This window comes from Panthera pardus, unplaced genomic scaffold (genome assembly GCF_024362965.1).
Source record: "Panthera pardus isolate Hobbes unplaced genomic scaffold, ASM2436296v1 HiC_scaffold_17, whole genome shotgun sequence".
NCBI classification, from domain to species: domain Eukaryota; kingdom Metazoa; phylum Chordata; class Mammalia; order Carnivora; family Felidae; genus Panthera; species Panthera pardus.
The window spans coordinates 96,714,179-96,741,592 of record NW_026526732.1 but is presented as its reverse complement, the minus strand read 5'-3'; the positions used below and the strand labels follow the sequence as shown (position 1 = coordinate 96,741,592).

At 37.2% G+C, this 27,414-nt stretch overlaps 1 protein-coding gene across 1 annotated transcript in view; it reads left to right on the top strand.

Moving 5' to 3' along the window:
• RAB23 (RAB23, member RAS oncogene family) overlaps positions 1 to 24,079 on the top strand; it is a 34,279-nt gene extending 10,200 nt beyond the window's left edge. The window contains exons 3-7 of the mRNA XM_019457511.2: positions 5,174 to 5,259; positions 16,598 to 16,754; positions 18,282 to 18,364; positions 20,611 to 20,703; positions 23,221 to 24,079. Coding sequence (XP_019313056.2) covers positions 5,174 to 5,259; positions 16,598 to 16,754; positions 18,282 to 18,364; positions 20,611 to 20,703; positions 23,221 to 23,360 — 559 coding nt within the window. The 3' untranslated portion in view covers positions 23,361 to 24,079. The remainder of the gene's footprint in view (positions 1 to 5,173; positions 5,260 to 16,597; positions 16,755 to 18,281; positions 18,365 to 20,610; positions 20,704 to 23,220) is intronic.
• Positions 24,080 to 27,414: the final 3,335 nt, after the last annotated feature.

The window sequence follows — 27,414 nt, the reverse complement described above, 5'->3', positions numbered from 1 at the left end:
AAACCCTGCTGCTACCTTATCAGCTAAGTTTATTTAATATTCTAAATCCTTTCTTGTCATTTCAACAGTCTGCACAGCATCTTCACCAGGACTAGATTCCATGCCAAGAAACCACTTTCTTTGCTCATTTATAATAAGCAACTCCTCATCTGCTCATGTTTTATCATGAGATTGCAGCAATTCAATCACATCTTCAGGCTCCATGTCCTGCTATTTCCACCACGTCTGCAGATACTTCCTCCATGGAAGTCGTTGAACCTTTCAGAGTCATCCGTGAGGGTTGGAATCAACTTCTTCCAAAGTCTTGTTGATGTTGATATTTGACCTCTTCCAGTGAATCACAGATGTTCTTATTGGAATCTACAGTGGTAAATCCTTTCTATAAAGTTTCGATTTACTTTGCCCAGATCTATCAGAGGAATTACTATCTGTAGCAGCCATAGCCTTACAGAATATATTTCTTAAATACTAAGACTTGAAAGTCAAATGGCCTGCAGAATGGATGTTGTGTTAGCAGTCATGACAACAACATTCTCTCATTGTACATCTCCATCAGACCTCTTGGGTGACCAGGTCCATTGTCAATGAGCAGTCATACTTTGAAGGAATTTTTTTCCTGAGCAGTAGGTCTCAACAGTGGGCTTAAAATATTTAGTAAACCATGATGTAAACAGATGTGCTGTCATCCAGGCCTTGTGGTTCCATTTATAGAGCACAGGCAGGGTAGATTTAGTATAATTCTGAAGGGCCATAGAATTTTCAGAATAGTAAATAAGTATTGGCTTCAACTTAAAGTCACCAGCTGCATTAGCCCCTAACAAGGGAGTTAACTTGTCCTTTGAAGCTTTGAAGCCAGGTACTGACTTTCCTCTAGTTATGAACGTCCTCCATAGAATCTCCTTCCAATAGAAGGCTGTTTCACCTACATTGAAAATTGGTGGCTTAGTGTAGCCACCTTCGTTAATTATCTCAGCTAGATCTTCTGGGTAACTTGCTGCAGCTTCTGCATCAGTACCTGCTGTTTCACCTTGCTCTTTGATGTCATAGAGGCAGCAGCATCTTTCCTTAAACCTCATGAGCCAGTCTCTGCTAACTTCAGTCTTTTCTTCTGCAGCTTCCTCACCTCTCTGCCTTCATAGAACTGAAGAGAGTTAGGGCCTTGCTCTGGAGTATCGGGCTTTTGTTTGAGGGAATGTTGTGGCTGGTTATATCTTCTGTCCGGATCACAAAAGCTTTCTCCATATAAATAGTACAGCTGTTTCGCTATAAATAGTACAGCTGTTTCGCTTTCTTACGTTCTGTGTGTTCACTGGAGTAGCTTGCTTGCTTGCTTATTTATTTATTTATTTATTTAGTAGATAGTAAGTAAGTAAATATGTAAGTAATCTCTACACCCAATGTGGGGCTTGAGATCAAGTTGTATGCTCTACTGACTGAGCCATCCGGGCACCCGTGAGACAGCACTTTGATTTCCTTCAAGAATTTTTCCTTTCATTCATAGCTTGGCTTACTGGCACAAGAGGCCTAGCTTTCAGCCTCTCTCAGCTTTCAACATGCTTTCCTCACTGCTTAATCATTTCTAGCTTTTTAAAATTTTTTTAATGTTTATTTTCTAGAGAGAGCACGCGCACACATGTGTGTGCGAGTGGGGGAGGGGTAGAGAGAGAGGGAGACACAGAATCCGAAGCAGGCTCCAGGCTCTAAGCTGTCAGCACAGAGCCCGACACGGGGCTCTAACCCACAAACTGCAAGATCATGACCCAAACCAAAGTTGGACGTTTAACCGACTGAGCCACCTAGCTTTTGATTTAAAGTCAGAGATGTGTGGGTCTTCCTTTCACTTGAACACTTAGAGGCCCTTGTAAGGTTATTAATTGGCCTAATTTCAGTATGGCTGTGTCTCAGAATAGGCAGGCCCAAGGAGCGAGATGGGGGAATGACTGATGGTGGAACAGTGAGAACACACACAACATTGTTCCATTTAGTGTGCTATCTTATATGGAAGTGGTTTGTGGCAGCCAAAACGATTATAGTAGTAGCATTAAAGATCACTATTCACAGATCACCATGACAAATATGATAATAATGAAAAAATTTGGAATATTCTAAGAATTATCAAAATGTGGCACAGGGACTCAAAGTGAGCAGATGCTGTTGGAAAAAATGGTGCTGATATGATTGCTAAATGCAGGGTTGCCAAAAACCTGCCATTTGTAAAAAAACACAGTATCTGTGAAGCCCAGTAAAGCGAAGTGCAATAAAATGAGGCATGCCTGCTTTATGTGGAAGGGAAATTACCTGTCTCTCAGTATAGTTTTCAGCTCTTATATTATGGGATCCTAAGACTATCTGGAAGTTCGAGAATTGATCATTTGTTTTAAAGAAATAAGAGCAGATTTGGCAGGATTAAATACTCCTATGAAAAGGAAATCTTACTTTAGTAGATCCATTTGGATTCTAAAACATGTCAAGAGTGACACTTTTTGTCATTAGTCCTCAGAACTTTTTTTTTTTTTTTTAACTTTTATTTATTTTTGAGACAGAGAGAGACAGAGCATGAACGGGGGAGGGGCAGAGAGAGAGGGAGACACAGAATCCGAAGCAGGCTCCAGCCTCTGAGCCATCAGCCCAGAGCCCGACGCGGGGCTCGAACTCACGGACCGTGAGATCGTGACCTGAGCTGAAGTCGGACGCTTAACCGACTGAGCCACCCAGGCGCCCCTAGTCCTCAGAACTTTTAAGGAAATTTTATTTTAATTTTTTTTATTCTGAGTATAGTCAACACATAATGTTACATTAGTTTTAAGTATACAACAAAATGATTCAACTCTCTGTAGGTTAAGCTATGTTCACCACAAGTGTAGCTACATCTGGTACCATACAATGCAATTACAATATTATTGACTACATTTTCTATGCTGTACCTTTCATTCCCGTGATTTATTCATTCCATAACTAGGAGCCTATATCTCCCACTGCCCTTCATTCATTATGCCCATTCCCCCATACCCCAAGCATGCATGTGTATGTATGTGTGTGTGTGTGTGTGTATATATTTTTTTTTTTTAATTTTTAAAAATGTTTATTTATGTTTGAGAGACAGAGACAGAGTGTGAGCAGGGGACGGGCAGAGAGAGAGAGGGAGACACAGAATCCAAAGCAGGCTCCAGGCTCTGAGCTGTCAGCACAGAGCCCGACTCGGGGCTCAAACCCACGAACCACGAGATCATGACCTGAGCCGATGTCAGACGCTCAAATGACTGAGCCACCCAGGCGCCCATATCTATATGTATTTTTTAAGTATTGATTTTTGAGAGAGAGCAAGTTGGAGAGGGGCAGAGAGAGAGGGAGACAGAGGATCTGAAGCGGGCTGTGCACTGACAGCAGAGAACCCATTGCGGGTTTGAAGCCATGAACCGTGAGATAATGACCTAAGCCTAACTGACTGAGTTACCCAGGAGTCCCAGAAATAAGTAACATTAAACAAATCTGACTAGCGTAGACATTAGCGTTAAAGATAATTGTGCTCATTGTTTTAAAGATTGTTCAATTTCTAATTTGCATTTTATTATCCTTATTTATTTATTTATTTATTTATTTATTTATTTATTTATTTATTTATTTATTTAAAGAGAGAGGGTGCAAGTCAGCTGAGGGGAGAGAGGGAGACGCAGAGCTCACCTGAAGCGGGGCTAAAGCTCACCCTATGTGGGAATTGGCCTCATGAACTGAGATCATGACCTGAGCCAAAGTCAGATGTTTAACAACTGAGCCACCCAGGTGCCCCTGTTTCCCTCTTTTAAAGATACTTCTGTGTTTACTTCCTTTCTCAGATATTTTAAGAGGATTCATTTTAAGTCTTAATAGTATTTATTTTTGTACTTGTTATCTGAACCAAATTAACATTTTAAGTATATAGTTGATCCTTGTTATTTGTAGAGTCCATATTTATATTTTAAGTATATTGTTGATTCTTATTATTTGTAATTCCATATTTGCAAATTCATCTACTTGCTAAAATTTATTTGTAATCCCAGAATCAATATGGTCAGTGCTTTGGTGGTCATTCATTGATATGCACAGAGCAGCAAATATTTGGTACCTTACATGCACGTTCTCAGGTTAGACTGAACAAGGTGACTTCCTTTTTCATCTCTCATATTATAAACAAGTGTTTTTTTGTGTGTCTGTTTTTGTCCCACATTTTTGTGCTTTTTGTTGAAGGTGATGCTGTTTAACATGGCCCCAAGCATAGTGCCATCTAGTTTCCCTAAGTACAAGAACGCTATGATGTGCCTTATAGAGAAAATATGTATGTTAGGTATGCGTCATTCAGGCGTAAGTTACAGTGCTGTTGGCTTTGACTTCAACATTAATGAATAAACAATATGCATTAAATAAGCTATCTTTAAACAGAATCACAAAAAACCAAGGTTATATATTTATTGGTTGGGGAGAATGTAACCAGGGCTTACAAGAACCTAACCCTGTATTTCCCTGGGAGCAGTGTTTCAGTATTTTATAATGCAGCATTTGCAGTGACTTTATAGAACAGGAATAAGACAATGGAGTGTATGACAAGTAAATTTATAAGTTGAAGGGCAACCAAGCAGGTAAACTGCTTGCTTTTGCTCATTGCTTCCTCTTGCTTCTTCCTTCCATTGTCACTCTTTTCTTTTCTTTCCTTTTTTCTTTTCTTTTCTTTTCTTTTTTTCTTTCTTTCTTTCTTTCTTTCTTTCTTTCTTTCTTTCTTTCTCACTTCTGTCTTTTGCTTCTTTCATTTCTTTCCTTCCTTATTCTTACTGTATCACTTGTACGCCAGAACCCACTAGAATTTTGTAGCAAGAGGAGAGCAAGTATTAACCTAAGGGAATCCCCTTGCCAGTGCCAGTGTCTGAGAGCCACCACTGTCTGTGACTGGTGTTAAAGGAGAAAACAGGACAGGTAAGCTCAAATCATGTATAAAGTTATAATTTTGAGGGATTGTCTTTCCCCCTTTAGTTTCACTATTGGTAATAGTATCAATATTTAAAAGCACTCAGATTTTTTCAGAGTGAGCACCAATAATGTAGTTTTAAAACCTTCAAATCTTTGAAAAATAAAAATAGGTACAAAGTTATGTTGCTGAAGACATTTTCTTTTACATATGACATAAATTCATCTCTTGTTTCAGAGTTAATGATGAAGATGTCAGACTAATGTTATGGGATACAGCAGGTCAAGAGGAATTTGATGCAATAACAAAGGCCTACTATCGAGGTAAATTGTGGGGTATTTTGCAGGGGGCGTTTTCTTTTGGGTAAACAAAGAACTTCACTTTTTTTTATTCCACATTAGAAGGGTTTCTTTTTAAGAATACTTAAATTAATTTCAAAGCATTTTTAAAAATCTCTTAGGTCACTATTCTAATGATCTTGTTGAGTGGTAAACAATACTTTGTACTATAGATCATTTGTCTCTGCCTTGGAATTATATGACTCACATAGGCATTCCCAGTTCTAATCAGTTAGAAACTGTTAAATGCCTTTTTTTTTTTTAATGTTTATTTTTGAGAGAGAGAGAGACAGACAGAGCTTCTGTGAGCACAGGAGGGGCAGGGAGAGGGAGACAGAGGATCTGAAGCAGGCTCTAGGCTATAACCTGAGAGCAGCGAGCCCAAGGCAGGGCTGGAACCCATGAGCTGCCAGATCATGACCTGAGCCGAAGTCAGACACTTAACCGACTAAGCCACCCAGGTGCCCCATAAATGCCTATTTCTGACCATATGGAGATGACTATATGGTCAGAGTGGGAACTAGCATGAAAGAAAGCAAAATCCCTGCAAATAAGATGACATTTTGTTATGACTCATGAAATTGCGTGGATAAAGCTGTCTCAGTGCTCTGAGTTCAGAAAGGCGTAAGATACATGTGAAAGGAAAGAACTACACCTATAGGATTTAAGAATAAAATGTGGGGTTAAATTCCTCAAGAAAAGCTGAAATTTCATTCATTCATTCATTCATTCATTCATTCATTTATAAATTTACACCCAAGTTAGTTAGCATACAGTGTAATAATGATTTCAGGAATAGGATACAGTGATTCATCCCCTGTGTATAACACCCAGTGCTCATCCCAACAAATGTCCTCCTTAATGCCCCTTGCCCATTTAGCCCATCCCCCCACCACAACCACTCCAGCAACCCTCTTAGTGTTCTCTATATTTCAGAGTCTCTTATGTTTTGTCCCCCTCCCTGTTTTTATTTTACTTTTGCTTCCCTTTTCTTATGTTCATCTGTTTTGTATCTTGAATTCCACATATGAATGAAGTCATGATATGTGTCTTTCTCTAATACCGCTTAGCATAATACACTCTAGTTGTTGCAGATGGCAAGATTTCATTCTTTCTGATTGCTGAGTAATACTCCGTTATATACAACGGAGTATTCCACATCTTCTTTATCCATTCATCTATTGATGGACATTTGGGCTCTTTCCATACTTGGCCCATTGTTGATAGTGCTGCTGTAAATACTGGAGTGCATGTGCCCCTTTGAAACAGCACACCTGTATCCTTTGGATAAATACCTACTAGAGCAATTGCTGGGTTGTAGGGGAAAAACTGAAATTTCTTTTTTTGTTTGTTTTTAATTTTTTTTTTAACGTTTATTTATTTTTGAGACAGAGAGAGACAGAGCATGAGTGGGGATGGAGCAGAGAGAGAGAGAGACACAATCTGAAACAGGCTCCAGGCTCTGAGTGGTCAGCACAGAGCCCGACATGGGGCTCGAACTCACGGACCGTGAGATCATGACCTGAGCCGAAGTCGGACGCTTAACCGACCAAGCCACCCAGGCGCCCCAAAAACTGAAATTTCTAAATGGAACTTAAAGTTTCCTATAAAATTTTGTCCTTTTGAAATTTATGACAAGCCTTTACAGTGTTTCTCCAACTCATTGCCAGTGGTAATTGCAATGAGAACAAAATAACTGGAGGTTTGATATAATACCATGTAGTCTTATAGTGTGTTGGCGCTTTTGAATATATATCTTGTTTTTTCCCACTTTTGAAAATGTGGGATTTATATTAATAATGGCAGCTGAGGTATAATGAAAACACAATTGTGCTAAACATCCAAACCACCAAAGAAGTTGCTGTTCCAACTTGGTACCAGGGAAACTTGACTTCTACTGCCTACTCTCAGAAGACATTTTGGTTCCTTGAGAAATTAAGAGAGGTACACCAGGTAGTATTGTAATAATGTCACCACTACTTCTCACTTTATTTACTGTGTCCTTAAAAGCTTCCCACCTGCAGTAGTTTGGACTGTTGCTCTCCGATGCATGCCAGTTTGGATCTTGGGCACCTATAACATGGTATGAGGCAGGAATTGTGTCCTTAGTACCCAAAGCTCTTAGATTAGATGGGATTTTTATCAAATTATTAATTTCATAAGCACTGATGCTAAAGGTCCTAAAAATAAAGTTAATTCTTTTTTTTTTTTTTTAGTGTTTATTTTTGAGGTGGGGGTGGGGCAGAGAGCATGGGAGAGAGAGAAAATCCCAAGCAGGCTTCACGCTGTCAGCACAGAGCCCAACATGGGACTCGATCCCATGAACTGTGAGATCACATCCTGAGCCAAAACCAAGAGTCAGATGCTTAAGCAACTGAGCCACCGAGATGCCCCAATTCTTTTTTTTTTTTTTTTTGACATTTTTAAGTTGTTTATTTTATTTTATTTTATTTTATTTTATTTTATTTTATTTTATTTTATTTTATTTTATTTTATTTAAGAGAGAGAGAAAGTGTGTGCGCAGTGGAGAGGGGCACTGGGAGAGGGAGAGAGAATCTTAAGCAGGCTTCACACTTAGTGCAGAGCCTGACATGGGGCTGGATCACATGGGATCATGACCTGAGCCGAAATTGAGAGTTGGAAGCTCAACCGACTGAGCCACCCAGGGGCCCCAGTAAAGTTAATTCTTGAGTAAGATTATTTGTATTTTCTTAGGTTATTACCACCACATCCCCTCACCCCATTCACACGGGGAAAAAACAAAACAAACAGCCTAGGTGTAAACTAGTAGGAGTATATGAGATTTTCATTGTTTTCATTTAGCTTTTTTCTCTAAGTTCTCGGCATGAAATATATGTTCTTTTGTGAGGAAAAAAGATAGGTTGGGTTCTCTCATTTTAAGCTTTTGACAATTTTATATGGCAGTATTACTTTTTAACCGTTATGGATAATTGTGGAGAATGTATTTACCATATGTATCTCTAATTTATAAAGCAAAACTGTGTTAGTTTATAACTGACCCAAAATAAAGTTTAACTTGAAAAAAGGCAAAAATGATCAAATGTCAAAAATGATTTGATTTGCATATAAATAAAAAGGAGAAAATGTGGGAACTGTAGAATTAAGTAGATCACTTGGGTCCCTGGTTTTAAAAAAAAAGACCAGGTAGCTAAAAATATATTTTTTTTTAATGTTTTTATTTATTTTTGAGACAGAGCACGAGTGGGGGAGGGGCAGAGAGAGGGGGAGACACAGAATCTGAAACAGGCTCCAGGCTCTGAGTTGTCAGCACAGAGCCCGACGCAGGGCTCGAACTCACAGACCATGAGATCATGACCTGAGCTGAAGTCGGACACTCAACCGACTGAGCCACTCAGGCACCCCTAAAAATATTTTTATATCCACTGTAGTTGAGGAATTAATGCTTTCTTCAGTTTTTCCCTTCAGACTGTGTTCAACATTATTATCTTTTAAATTTCAAAATTGGACTCGTCTGGCTTGTCATGTAATTCTTGTTTAGTGCTTTTTAGGTGTCCACAAATCAGTTTCTCTTTACTACCTCTACAAAAAAACACTCTTTGCCAGAAACTAAAAAGAGAACCCATAATTATTAGTATTTACATCTTAACTTACTATGGGTGATGTTTAAATTTTTTTCCACTTGGTTTCATTTCACCTAAAAGGCTTTAAACAGCTTTGATTTTCCTACATTTAACATTTTAACTTAAAGTGATCTTAAGCATATAAATAGACGTCTGTTAAAAGCTTTTCTTAAAATGTAAATTTTTAGTCAACCATGTTAAATGGCAAAGAAAGTGGGATACTGAGACAGGTCTTAAGTTTCAGCTTCTTTTTCTAAGTTGTAAGAATAAACATCCCATCCCAGTGGCAATTGTATGTGAATTTGAGAAATGGCATACTGAATATTCTTCTATGCTTTTCTTTGGGGTTTCATCAGAATGCTTTTGGTTGCTGACAACAGAAAAGCAATTTCAAACTGACTTAAACTACAAAGAAAAGTGGAAGTATCATAGCTTTTAGTTATGGTTTGTTCTTACTGTAACCTCTTTGATTCTCCCGGCTCCCCTCTCTCCCTTTGTGGGGTTCCTTCTCATGCTGATTTTCCTCTTGGTTGCAAGATTGCTACCATCAACAATGGAAGCCACATTCTTTGTTCACATCCTTGGGAGAAAGGATCACTTCCCACAACAATGGATTATAAGTCCTGAGCTTTTATCTGATTAGATCACCCTTGACCAGATCACAGTAAGTAGTCAGAGGAATTTGATTACCCTAATTGGCTTGGTGCACTTAGGGCCTACTCCCTCAGAGCAGAGCGTAGGTTCAGCCTGCCTAAACCGTGTGTCTACTATACAGTGAGGGAGAGGTGTTCTTGGGGAGGGAGGGGAATTGGATGCCAATTTTTGCCACTAACATAGATTCAAATAATGATGTAATTAAATAGAAGCAAAGACTAGGAAGAGAAGATAAAGGCTGAGAAGAATGCATTAAATAAGATAGTGATTTAGTGATAGTAACACCATGCCTCATAAAATTAGGACTTACTGATAAATGTCCTAGAAATGTATCATCCAAAATATATAAAAATTTTAAAAGTTTATATTTAAAGAGGAAAAATGTTACTATAATTCATTTGAAAGACCTATGATATCAAAAACCTTTGCTTAAAGGATTAATTGTGTTCTTAGAATGCTGTGTTGATTGTATAGTGAGACATGTTGAAAAATAACCTTGTAAAGAACAGAGCATAGATCATAGGACCATTTGGAATCCCAAATGATTCCTCTTAAAGTCTTAAGAAGTCCACCCTAGGCAGTAGAAATCATTCCTTGTATAGAAAGTTATATACAGTATAGTACAGATTTTCATCATAGTTTTTACTATGATTTGGTTCTAAGAAATGTTCCTGACTAACAATATATAGAAAATGAGGTTACAGACTTGAGACCTATTATCTGAGATTATGTCCATAAATAGAAGGAAACTTTTTTAAAGTACCTTTTTTCACAAACCTAAGTGAATATAAATTGTTGAAAATGAAATAGCTCTAGACAAGAAGCTATTTATGAATTTCAATTATAAATGCAAAAATTAAGGAACAACTGAATTAGACTATGCAAATCCTTTAGATTTGTTTCGAAATTGTATGAGCATGGAATCTGTAATAGATTGGTTCATTATGTAATCTGTGTGCTTTAGGGCACCTGGGTTACTCAGTGGCTGGAGTGTCAGACTTCGGCTCAGGTCATTATCTAGTGGTTCCTGTTGGGCTCTGTGCTGACAGCTTGGAGCCTGGAACCTGCTTGGGATTCTGTGTCTCCCTGTCTCTCTGCCCCTCCCCTGCTCGTGCTCGCTCTCTCTCTCTCTCTCTCTCTCTCTCTCAAAAATAAATAAACAATTAAGAAAAATAAGAGAAATAAATATTTGCTAATGGTGTTCTTATAATTGACACAACTTTATTCATATCTCTGTGTTTGTGATGTGTGGATAAGTGGAGTAGTTTGTTAATTATTACAAGTGAATCTTTTGTGGGTGGCTTACTCTTAACTATGATGACAGAGTAACTTCTAACCATGTGATTCTTAGGGTAGGTGGTATTGAAGTAAGATTGAATAGTGGGGAAAATACAGATCTTTTAAAAATATATGGATAGAAAACAGTAGCTGCCTTTAAATATCAGGGGTGTAAGATATGTCCAGATGACTGCAACAGAGAAATTAAAACATTATTAACTTTTTTTAACATTATTTTCTTCTTCTTCTTCTTCTTCTTCTTCTTCTTCTTCTTCTTCTTCTTCTTCTTCTTCTTCTTCTTCGTGTGTGTGCTTGTGTGTGTGTGAGAGAGAAAGAGTACACACACATGTGGTAGGGGGAGGGGTAGAGGGAGAGAGAATCTGAAGCAGGCGCCACGCCCAGTGCGAAGCTCCATCTCACAACTATGAGATCATGTCCTGCGCCAAAATCAGGAGTCCGAAGCTCAACCGACTGAGTGGGTGGCAGATGTTCAAAGATGATTCTTTCTCTAGGTGACTGTTCTGGATTCTTCCAAGGTTCCCAGTTTCAGGGATATTGCTTCTGAGCACTTGTACTTGATTCTTGCAGTTGCTTTGCTCCCTTGCTCCCCTTTCTGGGACTTACATTCCACCTCCACCTTCCTTATTTATTTATTGTTGAGAGACAGAGAGAGACGGAGTGTGAGCAGGGAAGGGGCAGAGAGAGAGAGGAAGACACAGAATCTGAGGCAAGTTCCAGGCTCTGGGCTGTCAGCACAGAGCCCGATGTAGGGCTCAAACTCAGGAACTGTGAGATCATGACCTGAGCTGAAGTCAGTCACTTAACTGACTGAGCCACCTAGGCGCCCCCCACCTCCACCTTCCTTTATGCAAAGTTCCCATCACCTGATAAGCGGTCCTGTTGGACATGAGTTAAAGATGACCGAGTATGCTAGCTTGTCTCTTAGATGTGGTTCACCTCTATCCATGTGAAATTTGTGTGCATTCTTTGTCTTGCCATTGGCAGGAGCGCAGTTACTCCCAAGTGTGGCTCTCTTCTTTCTGTCTGTTGGTCTTGCCCTTTTGCTCTCATTTCCAGCCTTGAATCTCAGCACCATCAAACCAGAGTGTCCTCCAGCTGCTGGGAACAAGTATCATGCTACTTATGAGAGAGAAGGGTTGGAGTAGATAGCATTTTCTCTGAAAAAATCGTTTCCCCTTTGTCTCAATTCTTAAAAAAAAATTTCTTGAAGTGTTTGAGGGAGTTCCAAAGTTGTATAATGGATTTATGATCATTTCCTTTGTAAATTGTGCAAAGAATGATCTTTCCGCACATACTTGGAATCTGATATTTATCATCTGTTTTATTGGCACTTATGTAAAAATTTTCTATAAAGGGTCTTTAACTTTTTAAAGTATATACTGTAAAGGGCTTTTATCGTGAGGAGGTGTGCTGGTTTCCTAAGCAGAAAAGAACCATAATGCATCACAATTTCACAGAGTATTTATCTGTATGTATGGATGATAATGTTCAGTTAGGGGAAATTAAAATAAGTAGTTGTCTATCATTTGTCAGAATTATTGAATCTCCAGAAGTAATCCAGGTTGTCTGTCTTGTGTTTTTGGTTTTTCCTTTTGGTAATTGATTTAGGTTAAGGAAGCTAAGGTGGTGGCAGCGTCCAGTCTAAGGCTTCCTGTCATTTGAACCATCCTGCTTCAGAGGAGCCATCTGAGATTGTAACTGCTCTTGTCATGACTTATTTCTGTCATCTTGGTTCAGGCTTTGTATTTTTTGTTTGTTTGGGTTTTGTGTGTGTGTATTTTCTTTCCTCCATCACTTTGGATACATCTTCTTTTGTCCTGTGGTTTAATAGTTACACTTTCCCTTTTTATTCTCATTTAAAAAAATTTTAAAGTTTATTTATTGTGTGTGAGAGAGAGAGTGGGGAAGGGGTAGAGAGAGAGGGAGACAGAGGATCCCATGCAGGCTCCCTGCTGTCAGCGCAGAGCCCCAATCCTTTTTATTCTTATGGTGATTGCCTTTAACTTAAGATTCTGTCTTAATTTGAATGCCACCCCCACAATCATGCCAGATCGTGCCAGATAGTTCTTGGCACAACTTGCTGGGGCTGGTTTTTCTGGTAGGTGATCCCAGGAAGAAGTGAGAGACTGGGGAAGGAAGGGAAAAAAACCTATGCAGGTGCATTAATGAGCTAATTATTACTGTAGGCAATTGGGGACCAATCCCTGTGAGGAACCATGTAGACATGCCTCAAGATGGTCCCACCATAGTGAGGCTGAGGTTTTATCCTACCTCCCATACATTCAAGTTTCTCCCCAGAGGTATCTGTTCCTTTAAAATAGGATAACCCAGGGTCTTTCTGAAGTGTAGGAAAAAGCCATGTGGCAGAAAAGCCGAGTACCACCTGCAGCGTGTGCTTCAGGGTAGATACAACAGGCAGGACCTGTCCACAGCTGCAGTGAAACTCCCTTGATTGCTTTAACATATATTACATGTTCCTCCTCTTTAGACTGGCACTTTAGCACTTTTCCATGTTCCTCTGTTGTCTCTTCACCAAGTTGCCCACTAAATAATTTTGGGTTGTTTTGGACATACTTTTCTTTTATCTGTTGATCACTGATTTTTTTTAATTTTTAGAGAGCTTGTGAGCAGGGCAGAGGGGGAGAGAGAATTTTTTTTTAATGTTTATTTTTGAGAGGGAGACAGAGCACGAGCAGGGGAGGGGCAGAGAGGGAGGGAGAAACAGAATCTGAAGCAGGCTCCAGGCTCTGTGCTGAAAGCTCAGCACAGAGCTTTAACTCATGAACCTGGGGCTTTAACTCATGAACCAAGAGATCATGACCTGAGCCAGAGTCGTATGCCTAACCGACTGAGCCACCCAGGTGCCCTGGGAGAAAGAGAATCTTAAGCAGGCTCCTCACTCAGCGCAGAGCCTGATGCAGGGCTCTATCCCATGACCCTTGGGATCAATGATCTGAGCCAAAATCAAGAGTCTGACACTCAACAAACCAAGCCACTCAGTTTCCCCAATCATTGATTTTTTTTAAACAACATTTTTCTTAATTATTCTTATTGCCCATATCTCTGGCACCATCTGCTTAGTTTGTTGTGGTTTTTTTTTTTTACATTATTATTAAAATATACTTCTAAGAGTTTTTTGTTTTTGTTTTTTTTTTTGAAACTGGACCATCTTTTTATTTTATTTTATTTAAACATTTTTAAGTTTTATTTATTTATTTTGAGAGAGAGAGAGGGAGAGAGAATTGCAAGCAGGCTCTGAGCTATCAGTGCAAGCGCCCAACATGGGGCTCAAACTCAAAAACCAGGAGATCATGACCTGACCCGAAACCAAGAGTCAGATGCTTAACTTACTGAGTCACTCACATGCCCCTTTCTTTGTTTTTAAAGTGAGACTCTGTATCCCTGGAAATGCCCTTTTGTGCCCTCATTCAAATAACAATTGACTGGATATAAAATTCTAGGTTTAAAACTAAATAGAGTTTTATAATAAACAGCAGTTCTTGGGGTGTCTGTCTGTCTCAGTCAGTAGAGCATGAGACTCTTATTTTTTTCTTTTAGTTTAATTAGTATTTTTTGAGAGAGGCACGAGCGGGGCAGAGGCAGAGGGGGAGAGAGAGAATCTCAATCAGGCTCCACACTCAGCATCGAGCCCAATGCAGGGCTTAATCCCACCATCCCAGAATCATGACCTTAGTTGAAATCAAGAGTTGGATGCTCAACTGACCGAGTCACCCAGGCACCCAGAGCATGAGACTTTTTTTTTTTTTTTTTAAGTTTATTTTTGAGAGAGAGACAGAGTGTGAGTGGGGGAGAGGAAGAGAGAGAGGGAGACATACAATCTGAAGCAGGCCAAAGCATGAGACTCTTGATCTCAGGGTTGTGAGTTTGAGCGTCACGTTGGGTGTAGAGATAAGTTAAAAAATAAAGTAAGTCTTAAAAAAAAAAAGAGAATAGTTTCTTAGTCGAAGTATAATTAAATGTTTTATTTATAGTTTAAGTAAATATTAAAGTTAGAGGAAATATAAATTTATTTACCAGTATCTAGTGTGATCTTATCAGTTTTATTTCTCCTTAAATTCCTGGAAGGTATCAGGGTACCTCTGTCTGTGTTGTACCCTGCCCCCTGCCCCAATTTTGTAGTAATTTATACAGTTTTTGTAATTAATTTATTCTTTGATTTAAAACCTGTTTTAGAGTAGAGAAGATTTTCCCACGTGAAGCCTCTGCTTTTACAGTAGTAGTGAACTGTGTTTTTCTCTTTCATCCTCTTTTGCTTTGCTTTGGTGATTTGTAAACCCTTTTTTCCCTTCAGAGTATCTTGGTAGTCCAGGTGTGTATGCTTTGAATCTTAGGAAATTCTTATACCTGAGGAATCTGGAAGGAAAGAGTAACAGTAAGAAAACGTGCCTCGATTCCAGGAAATCCTTTTAACCCAAAGATGATTTTCTTTTGTTACTTATGTATCTGCTTTTGTCAGCATGGTGCCTGATTAATTCAACATCTAATCATTTATGAAAGAGCTTCTTTCAGGGGTGCCTGGCTGGCTCAGTCAGTAGAGTAAATGACTCTTGATCTCAGGGTTGTGAGTTCAAGCCCCTAATTGGGTATAGAGCCTACTTAAAAATAAAATGAAATAAAAGGGCTTCTTTTAGCAAGTTGCTGCTTGTTTTCAATCTTAGATATTATCAACCTCATGTGATAATTGGAAGTTAAAATATTGTCAGTGAGAATGGGAATTATACAATTAAACAGGATAAAAAATGAAATTAAACCTTTTTCTCTATTTTATATATACATGTTATATATATATACACATATAATTTATATATACATGTTTTATATATATATATATATATATATATATATATATATATATATATACCAGTGCCAAAGTTAAATATATATATACATATAATTTATATATACATGTTATATATAATCTAATATATATATAACATGTTATATATATATATATATATATATATATATATAACATGTATATATAAAATATATGTATATGTATATATTTAACTTTGGCACTGGTTTTTATTTTTTATTTATTTGTTTCAAAACAATTTTAACGTTTACTTATTTTTGAGAGAGCATGAGCAGGGGAGGGACAGAGTGAGGGAGAGACACAGAATCTGAAGCAGGCTCCAGGCTCTGAGCTGTCAACACAGAACCTTTTGCAGGGCTTGAACCCATGAACCGTGAGATCATGACCTGAGCTGGAGTCGGATGCTTAACCGACTGAACCACACCCAGGGGCCCCTTGGTGCTGGTCTTTAAATCGTGTTCCTTAACATCACTGGTATTCTGCTGAAATAAAATAATACATATTTTTTAAAAAGTTAATACAGTGAGAAAATTATGACTTTTTCCTCATAGATTTTTCTTAAATATGTGCTAAAAGAAATTAAGCAAATGATAGATATTAACAGGAACATTCATACTTAGTTTACCATTCTCTCTAGAGAATTTTTTTTCTTCCAAGTTTTTATTTAAATTCCAGTTAACAAGAATATAGTTTTGAGACTTGTACATAATTTTGAGAACCACTGGTTCTTTGAATTGGAAAATAGAGTTTAAATGTTAAAAATAAGCGGAACGCTACAAAGATGAGCTCAATATTTATTTACATAAAATTGTCTTGATACACCTAAAGCTAATATAATATTGTATCTTCATTATACTTCAATTAAAAAAATTGTTTAAATATAGGATTGTTTCATTAATGTAAATAACATTTTTATTTTGTGACCTTACAGGAGCCCAGGCTTGTGTGCTTGTATTTTCTACCACAGACAGGGAATCTTTTGAAGCAATTTCCAGTTGGAGAGAGAAAGTCGTAGCTGAAGTTGGAGATATACCAACTGTGCTTGTGCAAAACAAGATTGATCTCTTGGATGACTCTTGTATAAAGAAGTAAGGTGTCCACTTTTGAGGGGGAGGTGGTAATTCTGTACAGTTAAAACCTGTTCTAATTTATGCATACATTAAAAAATTTAGGAGAGGTTTTATAGAGACCACCTTATACTTAAAATTTTCTGTGCGCTATTCTGCGTGATCAGTTTGGGTTTGCGCTAAGTCATAAGTAGAACAAATTAAAGGAATACATTTTGAAGCCCCTTTTAGAATTCTAGTCTTATGTCTTATACCACAAATCCAGCACTTGATGTTAAGTCAAATCTAGATATAATAAGAGTGTTAAGAAAAACATCCCTGTATATTTTAATATCTAAAGCATGGAGCTATCCTGTGTGGATGAGTTTAAATGGGTAAGTAGTTCAGATTCACGTTGTTTTGTATATTCAGAAGTAGGCTCAAATTTGTGAACAGAGCATCTAGATAATTCTATAAGTATTTGTACATCATGTTGTTAACTTTTTGCTAGCTTTGAAAATCTCTGCTTGGTTTTTACTTTATTTTTTTGTATGTTCTTATATTAGTTATCTGTTGCTGTGTACCAAATTAATCCAAAACTTACGGCTTAAAACAACAAAAATTTGTTATTTCACAGTTTCTTTGGGTCAGGAATTTGGGAGTGGCTTAACTACGTGGTTTTGGTTCAGGTTTTTCATGAGGTTACAGTCAAGATGTTGCTGAGGACTGTAGTCATCTAAAGGCTTGACTGGGGCTTGGAGGACCTACTTCCATGTTGGCTCATCACTTGACCATTATCAGGAGGCCTTAGCTCTTTGCCATGTGGACCTCCCCAGGGCTGCTTGAGTGTTGTCACAACATAGCAACTGGCTTCCCCCAATCCCATGATTCAAGACAGAGCAAAGCAGAAGCCATCATGTCTCTTATGACCTAGTCTCAGAAGTCACCTGCTGTCACTTCTGTGTGTTATTGATCACACAGACACAGACCAACCTCGATTCCAGTGGGGGAGGAAACTATACAAGGATGTGAAGACCAGGAGGAGGGTGAGGCATGGGGTGGAATCCTTGAGAACCATTTTAGAGTAGAGCTACTACAGTCTTAATAAAACTAAGATCAGGAGTCATAATAAAACTACAGTCCCCTCTTGTAGACACAGTTGTTAATAAAGTAACTTTGGCTTTGTCAGGAAAGTGGTTTCATAGTGAGCAAGAGTGAAGAAGGGAGTGCAGTGTAAGATTATCAGGGTGCAGTTAAATTCAAATGTTTTTAAAGACAAGGGAGAAAATTAAGTATTATATAAAAAAAAAGTGATATTTAGCTATTTTAAGCCTAGAGTTTGAGACTATAGAAGTGACAGCATAATGGTATTTATTCTACAAGAGTACTGAAAACTAAAAGTTGTGCTCAGGTACTGAGAACATAGCTTTGAACTGGTCTGGAAGGTCTCACACCCCCCCCCCCCCCAACCTCAAGCTGTATTCAGTAAATAAAATAAATATGATTTTTTAAAACAAGCTATCAGAAAGTACCTTTGTAAGCACTTTTTTTCTTTTAATTTATATATAGTGAGGAAGCTGAGGCACTGGCAAAAAAGTTAAAGCTAAGATTCTACAGAACATCAGTGAAAGAAGATCTAAATGTGACTGAAGGTAAACTGCCTTTTTAAAAAAAATTAATAGCAGGAAGTTTGTTTTATTCTGCTTACGGTTTTTTGGTTGTATTGTTTGGAAATCATATTTAATGCAAACAGAATTTTCTTATCACCTATCATTAAGTAAAATTAAAAAAAAAATTTTTTTTTTTAATGTTTACTTATTTTTGAGACAGAGAGAGACAGAGCATGAACGGGGGAGGGTTACAGAAAGGGAGACACAGAATCCGAAGCAGGCTCCAGGCTCCGAGCTGTCAGCACAGAGCCGGATGTGAGGCTTAGAACTCATGGACTGTGAGATCATGACCTGAGTCGAAGTCGGATGCTTAACCGACTGAGCCACCCAGGCGCCCCTATCATTAAGGAAAATTTAAAGGCATGATGATGCTTCTTAGAATGCTTATTTACTAATGTCTTTTTTTTTTTTTAATTAATTCTTTAAAGTTTGTTTATTTTGAGAGGGACAGAGACAGTGCAAGTGGGGGAGGGGCAGAGAGCGACAGAGACAGAGAATCCCAAGCAGACACTGCACTGTTAGTGTGGAGCTGGATGTGGGACTTGAGCTCACGAAACTGTGAGATTGAAACCAAGAATTGAATGCTTAACTGACTGAGCCACCGAGGTGCCCCTTTACTGATGTCTTTGAATAGTTGTTGCTCTCTATAGCAAAACTCCTTTGGGTTTTGTTTTGTTTTTTACCTTTAAAAATATAACTGGGTGGTTCAGTTAAAAATATAACTGAGCCTGGGTGGCTCAGTCGGTTAAGCATCAGGCTTTCCGTTTCAGCTCAGGTCATGATCCTCAGTTTCATGAGTTTCAGCCCCGTGCTGAGCTCTGCACCAACAGTGTGGAGGCTGCTTGGGATTCTCTCTCTCTCCCTCTCTCTCCCTCTCTCTCCCTCTCTCTCCCTCTCTCTCCCTCTCTCTCCCTCTCTCTCCCTCTCTCTCCCTCTCTCTCCCTCTCTCTCCCTCTCTCTCCCTCTCTCTCCCTCTCTCTCCCTCTCTCCCTGCCCCTCCCCTGCTCATGCTGTTTCTGTCTGTCTCAAAATAAATAAACTCTAAAAAAATTAAAAAAATAAATATGTAACTGCATATATGTATGTATACATGTATGCGTTTTTCATGCATACCTCTTAAAGTTATTGAATTGAGAACTCCACAATAGTGCATATTCCATTAGGTAGTTATAATGGCCTTAATTTGATGTGGTGTTTTGTTTTTTAAGTAACCTCTACGCCCAATGCGGGGCTCGAACTCATGACTCTAAGATCAAGAGTCTTGTGCTCTACCGACAGAGCCAGCCAGGCACCTCTGACCTTAATTTGTTTAATACTATTTCCCAGTTTAAGAAAGTGAGATTAGAGAAAGATGACTGTTCTTTTTCTCATTCCAGAATTGCTACTTACTTTATTAGATTGCAATTCGATTGTTGCATCGTTGATTATTGTTTTTTTCATCTAAAGAAAGGGGATATCTTTTCAAGACTGAGTTAGTGTAGTGCTGCTGAAGCTGATCCCTATTCAAGTACCAAAACTAATGACTACAAGTATTTCATTTCTTTACCAATAAAATGCCATATATATATTAGTATTACCATTTTCTTAGGTATTGTTCAAATAATTTTTAAAAGTTGAAATTTTTGAACTAGATTGTATACTTTTTTTTTTTAATGTTTATTTATTTATTTTGAGAGAGAGATAGCGTACCTGCAAGCAGGGGAGGGGCAAAGAGAGAGGAGAGAGAGAATCCCAAATGAGGCTTCATTCATCTCATGACCATGAAATCATGAACTGAGCTGAAATCAAGAGTTGGACGCTTGGGGCACCCGGGTGGCTGAGTGGGTTAAGCGTCTGATCCTTGATTTCGACTTGGGTCATGATCTTGCAGTTGGTGAGTTTTTGCCCTGCATTGGGCTCTGTGCTGACAGTGTGGAGCCTGTTTGGGATTCTCTCTCTCTCCCTCTCTCAATGCCCCTCCCTCACTCGTTTTCTCTCCCCCTTTCTCTCTCAAAATAAGTAAAGCAAGAGTCGGTCGCTTAACCAACTGAGCCACCTGTGCCCCCCCCTAGATTGTATACTTTAATGTAATTTTAAATGTGTTTAGTAAGGATTAATAAAGAATATAAATATTTCAAAAATAAAATAAATGTAGTATAAAGTATTATAGTGAGTGATATAAAATAATATATTTTACATGCAGAAATTATATTGACCTGGTAAGATTATTGTTTTTGTTTTTATTTTAGTATTTAAATATTTGGCTGAAAAATATCTTCAGAAACTCAAACAGCAAATAGCTGAGGATCCAGAATTAATGCATTCAAGTAGTAACAAAATTGGTAAGTACTCAGAAAGTTTTAGTCCCATGTTTACCTGGTAAATTTATTTTCATTCGTTATTATCATATTTACTATTTTTTTAATTAAAAAAATTTTTTTAGTGTTTATTTTTGAGAGAGAGAGAGAGACAGAGCATGAGTGGGGGAGGGGCAGAGAGAGGGGGAGACAGAATTCAAAGCAGGCTCCAGGGTCTCTGAGCTGTCAGCACAGAGCTGGATACTGAGTTCGAACTCATGAGCTGAGAGATCATGACCTGAGCACAGCCCCAGTCAGACTCCTAACTGATTGAGCCACCCAGGTGCCCCATATTTACTATTTTTTAATACAATATATTCCTTTCTTAAAAAAATGTGATTAGGAAGTATTAGATAAGCAATTAAAAAAATTTTTTTTAATATTTATTTTTGAGAGAGAGAGAGAGAGATACAGACTGCAAGTGGGGGAGGGGCAGAGAGAGAAGGAGACAGAATCTGAAGCAGGCTCCAGGCTCCAGGCTCCAGGCTCCAAGCTGTCAGCACAGAGCCCAATGCGGGGCTCGAACTCACAAACTGCCAGATCATGACCTGAGCCGAAGTCAGACACTTAACCAACTGAGCCACTCAGGTGCACCCCTCAGGTGCAATTTTTAAACTTAGTATCTGGTCTCATATTAAAAGGTATATTGAGTTAAAAGATTTTTTTTTAACTATTGAATTTTCTAAATTCATTTTATATTTTAGGAGAACAGAGATAAAGACTTTAAAATGGTCTGTTCTATAAATAAAGAAGCTCTTAACACATGTTCTGTACTTGTACTGTCTCCATACACTTTACTGATTTTATTTTTAATGCTAAATGCCTGCAAAGTTTAGCATTTCCTGAAGAACAAGTGTATTGTCTTCTCTGTAACAATAACTGACTAACCATGTCTTCTTGCTTGTTGCTTTGGCTTCCAAGAAGTTGAGAACCAAATTTTCTGTTTCTAAGGACTTTTTTTTTTTTAATGTTTATTTAATTTGAGAGAGAGAGTGAGAGAGTACACATGCATGTGAGTGTGAGCAGGGGAGGGGCTCTCAGCGCAGAGCCCAACTTGGGGCTTGATCTCAAAAACTGCGAGACCATGACCTGAGCCCAAATCAAGAGCTGGACGCTTAACTGAATGAGTCACCCAGGCGCCCCTGTTTTGTTTTGTTTTGTTTAAAATTTTTTTTTAATGTTTATTTATTCTTGAGACAGAGACAGAGCGTGAACAGGGAAGGGGCAGAGAGAGAGCGAGACACAGAATCTGAAATAGGTTCCAGGCTCTGAGCTGTCAGGCACAGAGCCTGACGTGGGGCTTGAACCCACGAACTGTGAGATCATGACCTGAGCCGAAGTCGGACGCTTAACCGACTGAGCCACCCAGGCGCCCTGTTTTGTTTTGTTTTTAATGTTTTATTTATTTCTGAGAGAGATCACAAGTTGTAGAGGGACAGAGAGTGCAGGGGACAGAAGATCTGAAGCAGGCTATGCACTGAGAGCAGCAAGCCTGATGAGGGGCTCGAACTCATGAACTGCAAGATCATGACCTGACCTGAAGTCGGATGCTCTGCTGACTGAGCCATCTAGGTGCCCCAGGCGCCCTTGTTTCTTAAGTTTCTGTGTAGTCTTTTAAGGACTTCATATCTGTATTCTATCCAACTCCACCCCCCACCCCCCACCCCCCCCCCCGCCACTAAGTAGTTTAGAAATTGGAGATTACATTTTAAGACCAGCACAGTTCAAAATGGAAACTCTAATAGTTAAACATTTTCTTTTATTTCATCCTTTTATCTACTCACCACTTGAATTATCTATAGACCATTTTGTTGTTGTTTTAGCCAAATAGGAAAATTTTACATTACTACCTGCTTTTATATATGCAGTGTTTTTTATTAACATAAAATCTCACAAATACTGTTGTTACCTACAGATCTGGTATTCTTGAGGAAATTATACAATGTAAAAGATAATAAGTGAATTTATTAAAATTATCATATTTACTGGTTCCAAATTTCAGAAATGGATTGTTAGTGAAAAGATGCAGAGCAGTGTATATAGTTCATCACTATTTTGGTAGTCAAGGAAGGAAAGAAGAATATATATGTGCATTTTTGCTTACATATGCATAAAATATTTTTGGAAGGATACATAGGAAAAGTGATAAAACATGCATGCATTAGGGAAGGTAATCTGGTGATGTGAAAGGGAGACTTCATTGTAATCCTTTTTTTGTATCCTTTGAACTTTGAATGATGTATATTGGCTATTAAAAATAAATTGGATGGCTTAGTTGGTAGAGCAGGTGACTCTTGATCTCAGGATTGTGAGTTCAAGCCTCATGTTTACTTAAAAAAAAGATCGTAGAGTTTAAAAAAATAATAAATGAAAAAACAAAAGCTTAAAATTATAAATACTGAACATATTACGAACTTACTAAGAAACTGGATGCACAGTTTACATTTGGTAACCCTGAGCTGCATCAGTGCCTTTCTCTGTGCTTTCTCTCAATTTATACAGGTGTCTTTAATACATCTGGTGGAAGTCACTCAGGTCAAAATTCAAGTACCCTTAATGGTGGAGATGTCATCAATCTTAGACCCAACAAACAGAGGACCAAGAAAAACAGAAATCCTTTTAGCAGCTGTAGCATACCCTAAAATGTTTTAGGGAGGAAAAAAGTTGAATTGTATTGTGCAATTCCGTAAGAAACACATCCAGCTGTCGTGGTATGTTACAAGTTTTTTTTTTTAAGCAGACTTTGCACCTAATGGCTCTCTGAAAGTTGACAGACTTAAATACTGTTCTGCAGTGCTTTTCAGATGGAGTGACATCTTTGGTGGAAAAATTACTGCCTTGTGGACTCGTTTTAATTTTTTTGCCTCAGACGAAGCTTCTCCTGTTTTTGAAGGAATGGTCCATAAGAAGTGTCAAAAAACAGGTTTTGCTGAATTTGAAACGCTGGAAAACATAACTGAAATGCCTAAATATGTTGGTACAGATTTTAATATTATGGGTCAAGGAAAGATAGCAAGCGTTCTTTTTCTGAAGTTGGTCATATAGCTTTTTGGAAAGTAGTACTGAATCTGAATACTTACAAAAAAATAATATTGAAAGGTAAACTCTAAATCTTGCCAGACTGCATTGGTGTGTATTTTGGCAATGTTACTTGTGCAATATCTGTATAATTTAGAATGTGGAGGTATGCATGCAGATATCTGGTACTGAAGTATAGTGACGGTATGTTCAGTATTTAAGGAAACATAGAATCTAATTCATTCATAAAATCATTTACACATTGTGTGTATGTTAAAAGTTTTTATTTTCAAATAAGAAATTCCAGACATATATTTTGCAAAATGAGCTCAGATTTTAAAAGTGCTTTAATCATTTACACATTGTGTGTATGTTAAAAGTTTTTATTTTCAAATAAGAAATTCCAGACATATATTTTGCAAAATGAGCTCAGATTTTAAAAGTGCTTTGTGCCAAATATATCATACCTAATTTTTACAGTGCTTTACTATCAGAATTTATATTGTTTATAATGTCTTTTAAAAGCAGTTTCCCTCTCTGACAGAGTAGATACAAGTCGAGTATAAATGTTTTAATGCTAGAATATCTCCTAGGTGAGACCTGTTGCAAAATCTCTTTCCTACGTCCATCCGTAAGTGCGGTGAGCTTGTGCTGGCCAGGTCACAGCGCACCTGCAGTTATCCCTTAGGTCCTGTGAAGTGCGATGGTACTTCCAATACCTTTCGCTGCTGACTGAAATGCAATTTTGAACTTTTAAGATTGTGCTAATAATGTTTTTAAATGCAGAAGAAATGATCTTTGGTCTTAATCTGCATTATGGATTTTATAATGCCCTGCAACTCTAAAGCATCTTTTCGTTTACACATTTTGTATGGTATTTTAAGATTATCACTTAAAAATTTCTATAAACTTCAGTTTGTATAGCACTTTCTCAAGAGCTCTGTTAACACCAAATACAAAATAATTTCTTTTAAGAAACAATTTTCATACGTAATCATGTGACAGCATAAATTTTGTGACTTGGGACAGGAGCTTTCCAACTAAGATAACTGCATGAACTCTGTTAAAAAGTGATTATCATTCATCAGTGACTTTGTTTTTAACCCTTGCTATCTACCTGGTTTTTACAGGATTTCAAGATGTGTAAAAATAACTTTTTTTTGAAAATGTGTCAAAGTCGTTTTTCATTATTTGTACTATATACGTAACGTTATATGTATTTCTTTTGTGTGTGTTCTCTCTTTCTCTTTCTCTCTTTCTCTCTCTCTCTTTCTCTCTCTTTCTCTCTCTCTTTCTCTCTCTCTCTCAAAGTTTTCCATCCGCACCGTCCTCCTCCCTCTGTCCAGATTACTATTAAGAAGATAATAGAAATTTCTGGGGCAAGTCCTTAGTAAGTGGTCAAGAGTGAATGTTTGCCTTTTCATAATACTGAAATAATCTGGCATTATCTATTTTAAAGTAATATAACAAGTTAATTTTTATGTCACCAGTTGTCTCCATACCCATTGCTGGCCGTGGGATAGGTGTTGGGGGAAACAAACTCAGTGCCTAACAATGGGTACCTGTTAATGATTCATCTTTCCTTTTTTTCTCTTAAAATACAGTCTCTTTAATTTTTGCACAAAATATATTTTGTGGCGAATTGTTTTGTGGTCTTTAGTAGCCAAAGAAAATCATGTATGTAATATGTTCACATGTGTTCTATTTGAGATTAATTAAATGTGTGTGGGAAAGAGTTTGCTAGCTTTCTATATAATCTCTGATGATTGTTGAAGTTTCCTGATATTTGTAATATAATTTTACATACTTAGTTTTGTCCTTTTTTCTTTTCATAAGAACTGAAGAGAGACCTTTGTTACACATTTGAATTTTTATTTGCACTTGTGTATTTTAAACCTAACCATAATTGATCATTTTAAATAACTAAGTATGTCTGAAAATCAGTCACAAATGATATGTTAAATACTTCCTCAGTTTAATTCTAAACCCTTCAAAGTTGACATTAATTTTTTTCTTGAGACCCTTAATTCTCTTAAATAACCATTAATTTCTAAGGAGCTATGGATGCTAAAGAAAAAACTGTGTAAGACTCCAGGATGTTGTTTGTGCATTTTTACATTATGGCTGGTTTTTAGTATACAGACACATAGCTGTGGGATAATTGCCATATTGCAGAGTTCCTCAAGTTTCCTTTTCTCTTTCAGTCAGTCTACTGAATTAAATAGCATACAGAATAGCTCACGTAAGGCAATATACCATTGAACTTTGAACAACACCAGTTTGAGCTGTGTGGGTCCACTTACATGATTTTTTACAATACTGTAAAATACAATACTGTATTTTTCTTCCTTACAGTTTTCTTAATAACCTTTTCTTTTCTCTGGCTTGCTTATTGTAAGAATACAATATACAATACATACAACATACAAAATATTTGTTAATAGTTTATTTTATTCGTAGGGCTTTCAGTCAGTTGTAGGCTATTAACTTTTGGGGGAGTCATTATACTTGTATTTTCCACTGTGCAGGGGTCAGTGCCCCAATCCCTGTGTTGTTCAAAGATCAACTGTATTTCTGTTGTTATTAGTGCCATAAGATGATATCAGCTGCCATTAATTTAGTACTTACTATCAGGTAGGAACTATACAAAGTACCTTGCAAACAATAATTTAATCTTTGCAAATCTGTGGAGGTATTATTATTCCCTCCCTGTTTTTGAGAAAAAGGAGAACGAAGATGTGAGAGAAGTTTGTCAGTTGCATACTAGTTAGCAGCAAAGCCATTTTCTATCCCATTTTATAACTATTAATTTTCATATAGTCCAGACATAAAAAGATGTGCTGTCTTCTCATTATACTTTACTATCTAATATATATATGTATATATGTGGATTTGATACTGCTTTATATATGCAGTTATATTTTATGGAGGAATTACTGCTAAGAACATTTTCAGATTATAAATGTTCTAACATATTGATTTCTTATTTGATGCATTTATTTTAAAAAGAAAACTAAAATAATAAAGAATAACTTTATTTTTCAATCAGAAGTCTAATTTCTCATCTGAAATTACGGGGAGGGAAGTATCTTAAAAGACTGATTTAATCATATTTTAGTGTATATTTATTTGATAGTTTTGTCTAAAAAATTAAAGAATTAAAACATGAAAAGCTTTTGAATTGGGATTATGTACTTAGTAAGCAAAAGAAATAAGTTAACCATTTTCAAGTACATTATAAAAGGTTTATATAAAGGGAATTCTGACCAGCCATTTTTAATTAAAGTAGAAGATCATAGGTGAAGGAGTAAGCTTGGTTATATTGATTATTAAATGCTGAAATCATTTAATGAAGTTAAGTAATCTTCATAAATGAAAATATTAAATAAAAAAAATAGAGGCACCTGCCTGGCTCAGTCAGTAGAGCATGTGACTCTTGATCTTGGGGTTATAAATTTGAGCCCCACATTGTGTAGAGATTACTTAAAAATAAAATCTTTAAAAAATATATTTTATCCATGCTGAATGCCAATTTGGATGCAGAAGTTGTCATAAAAAGATTTTTATTTTCCCAATTGCTTATATCTCTTAGAATTCAGTTTTTCATATATTAAGTGACAGATTCACTTCAACATATTTCTATTATTTTCAATTGTTTAAGAGAAATCAAAGGCTAGA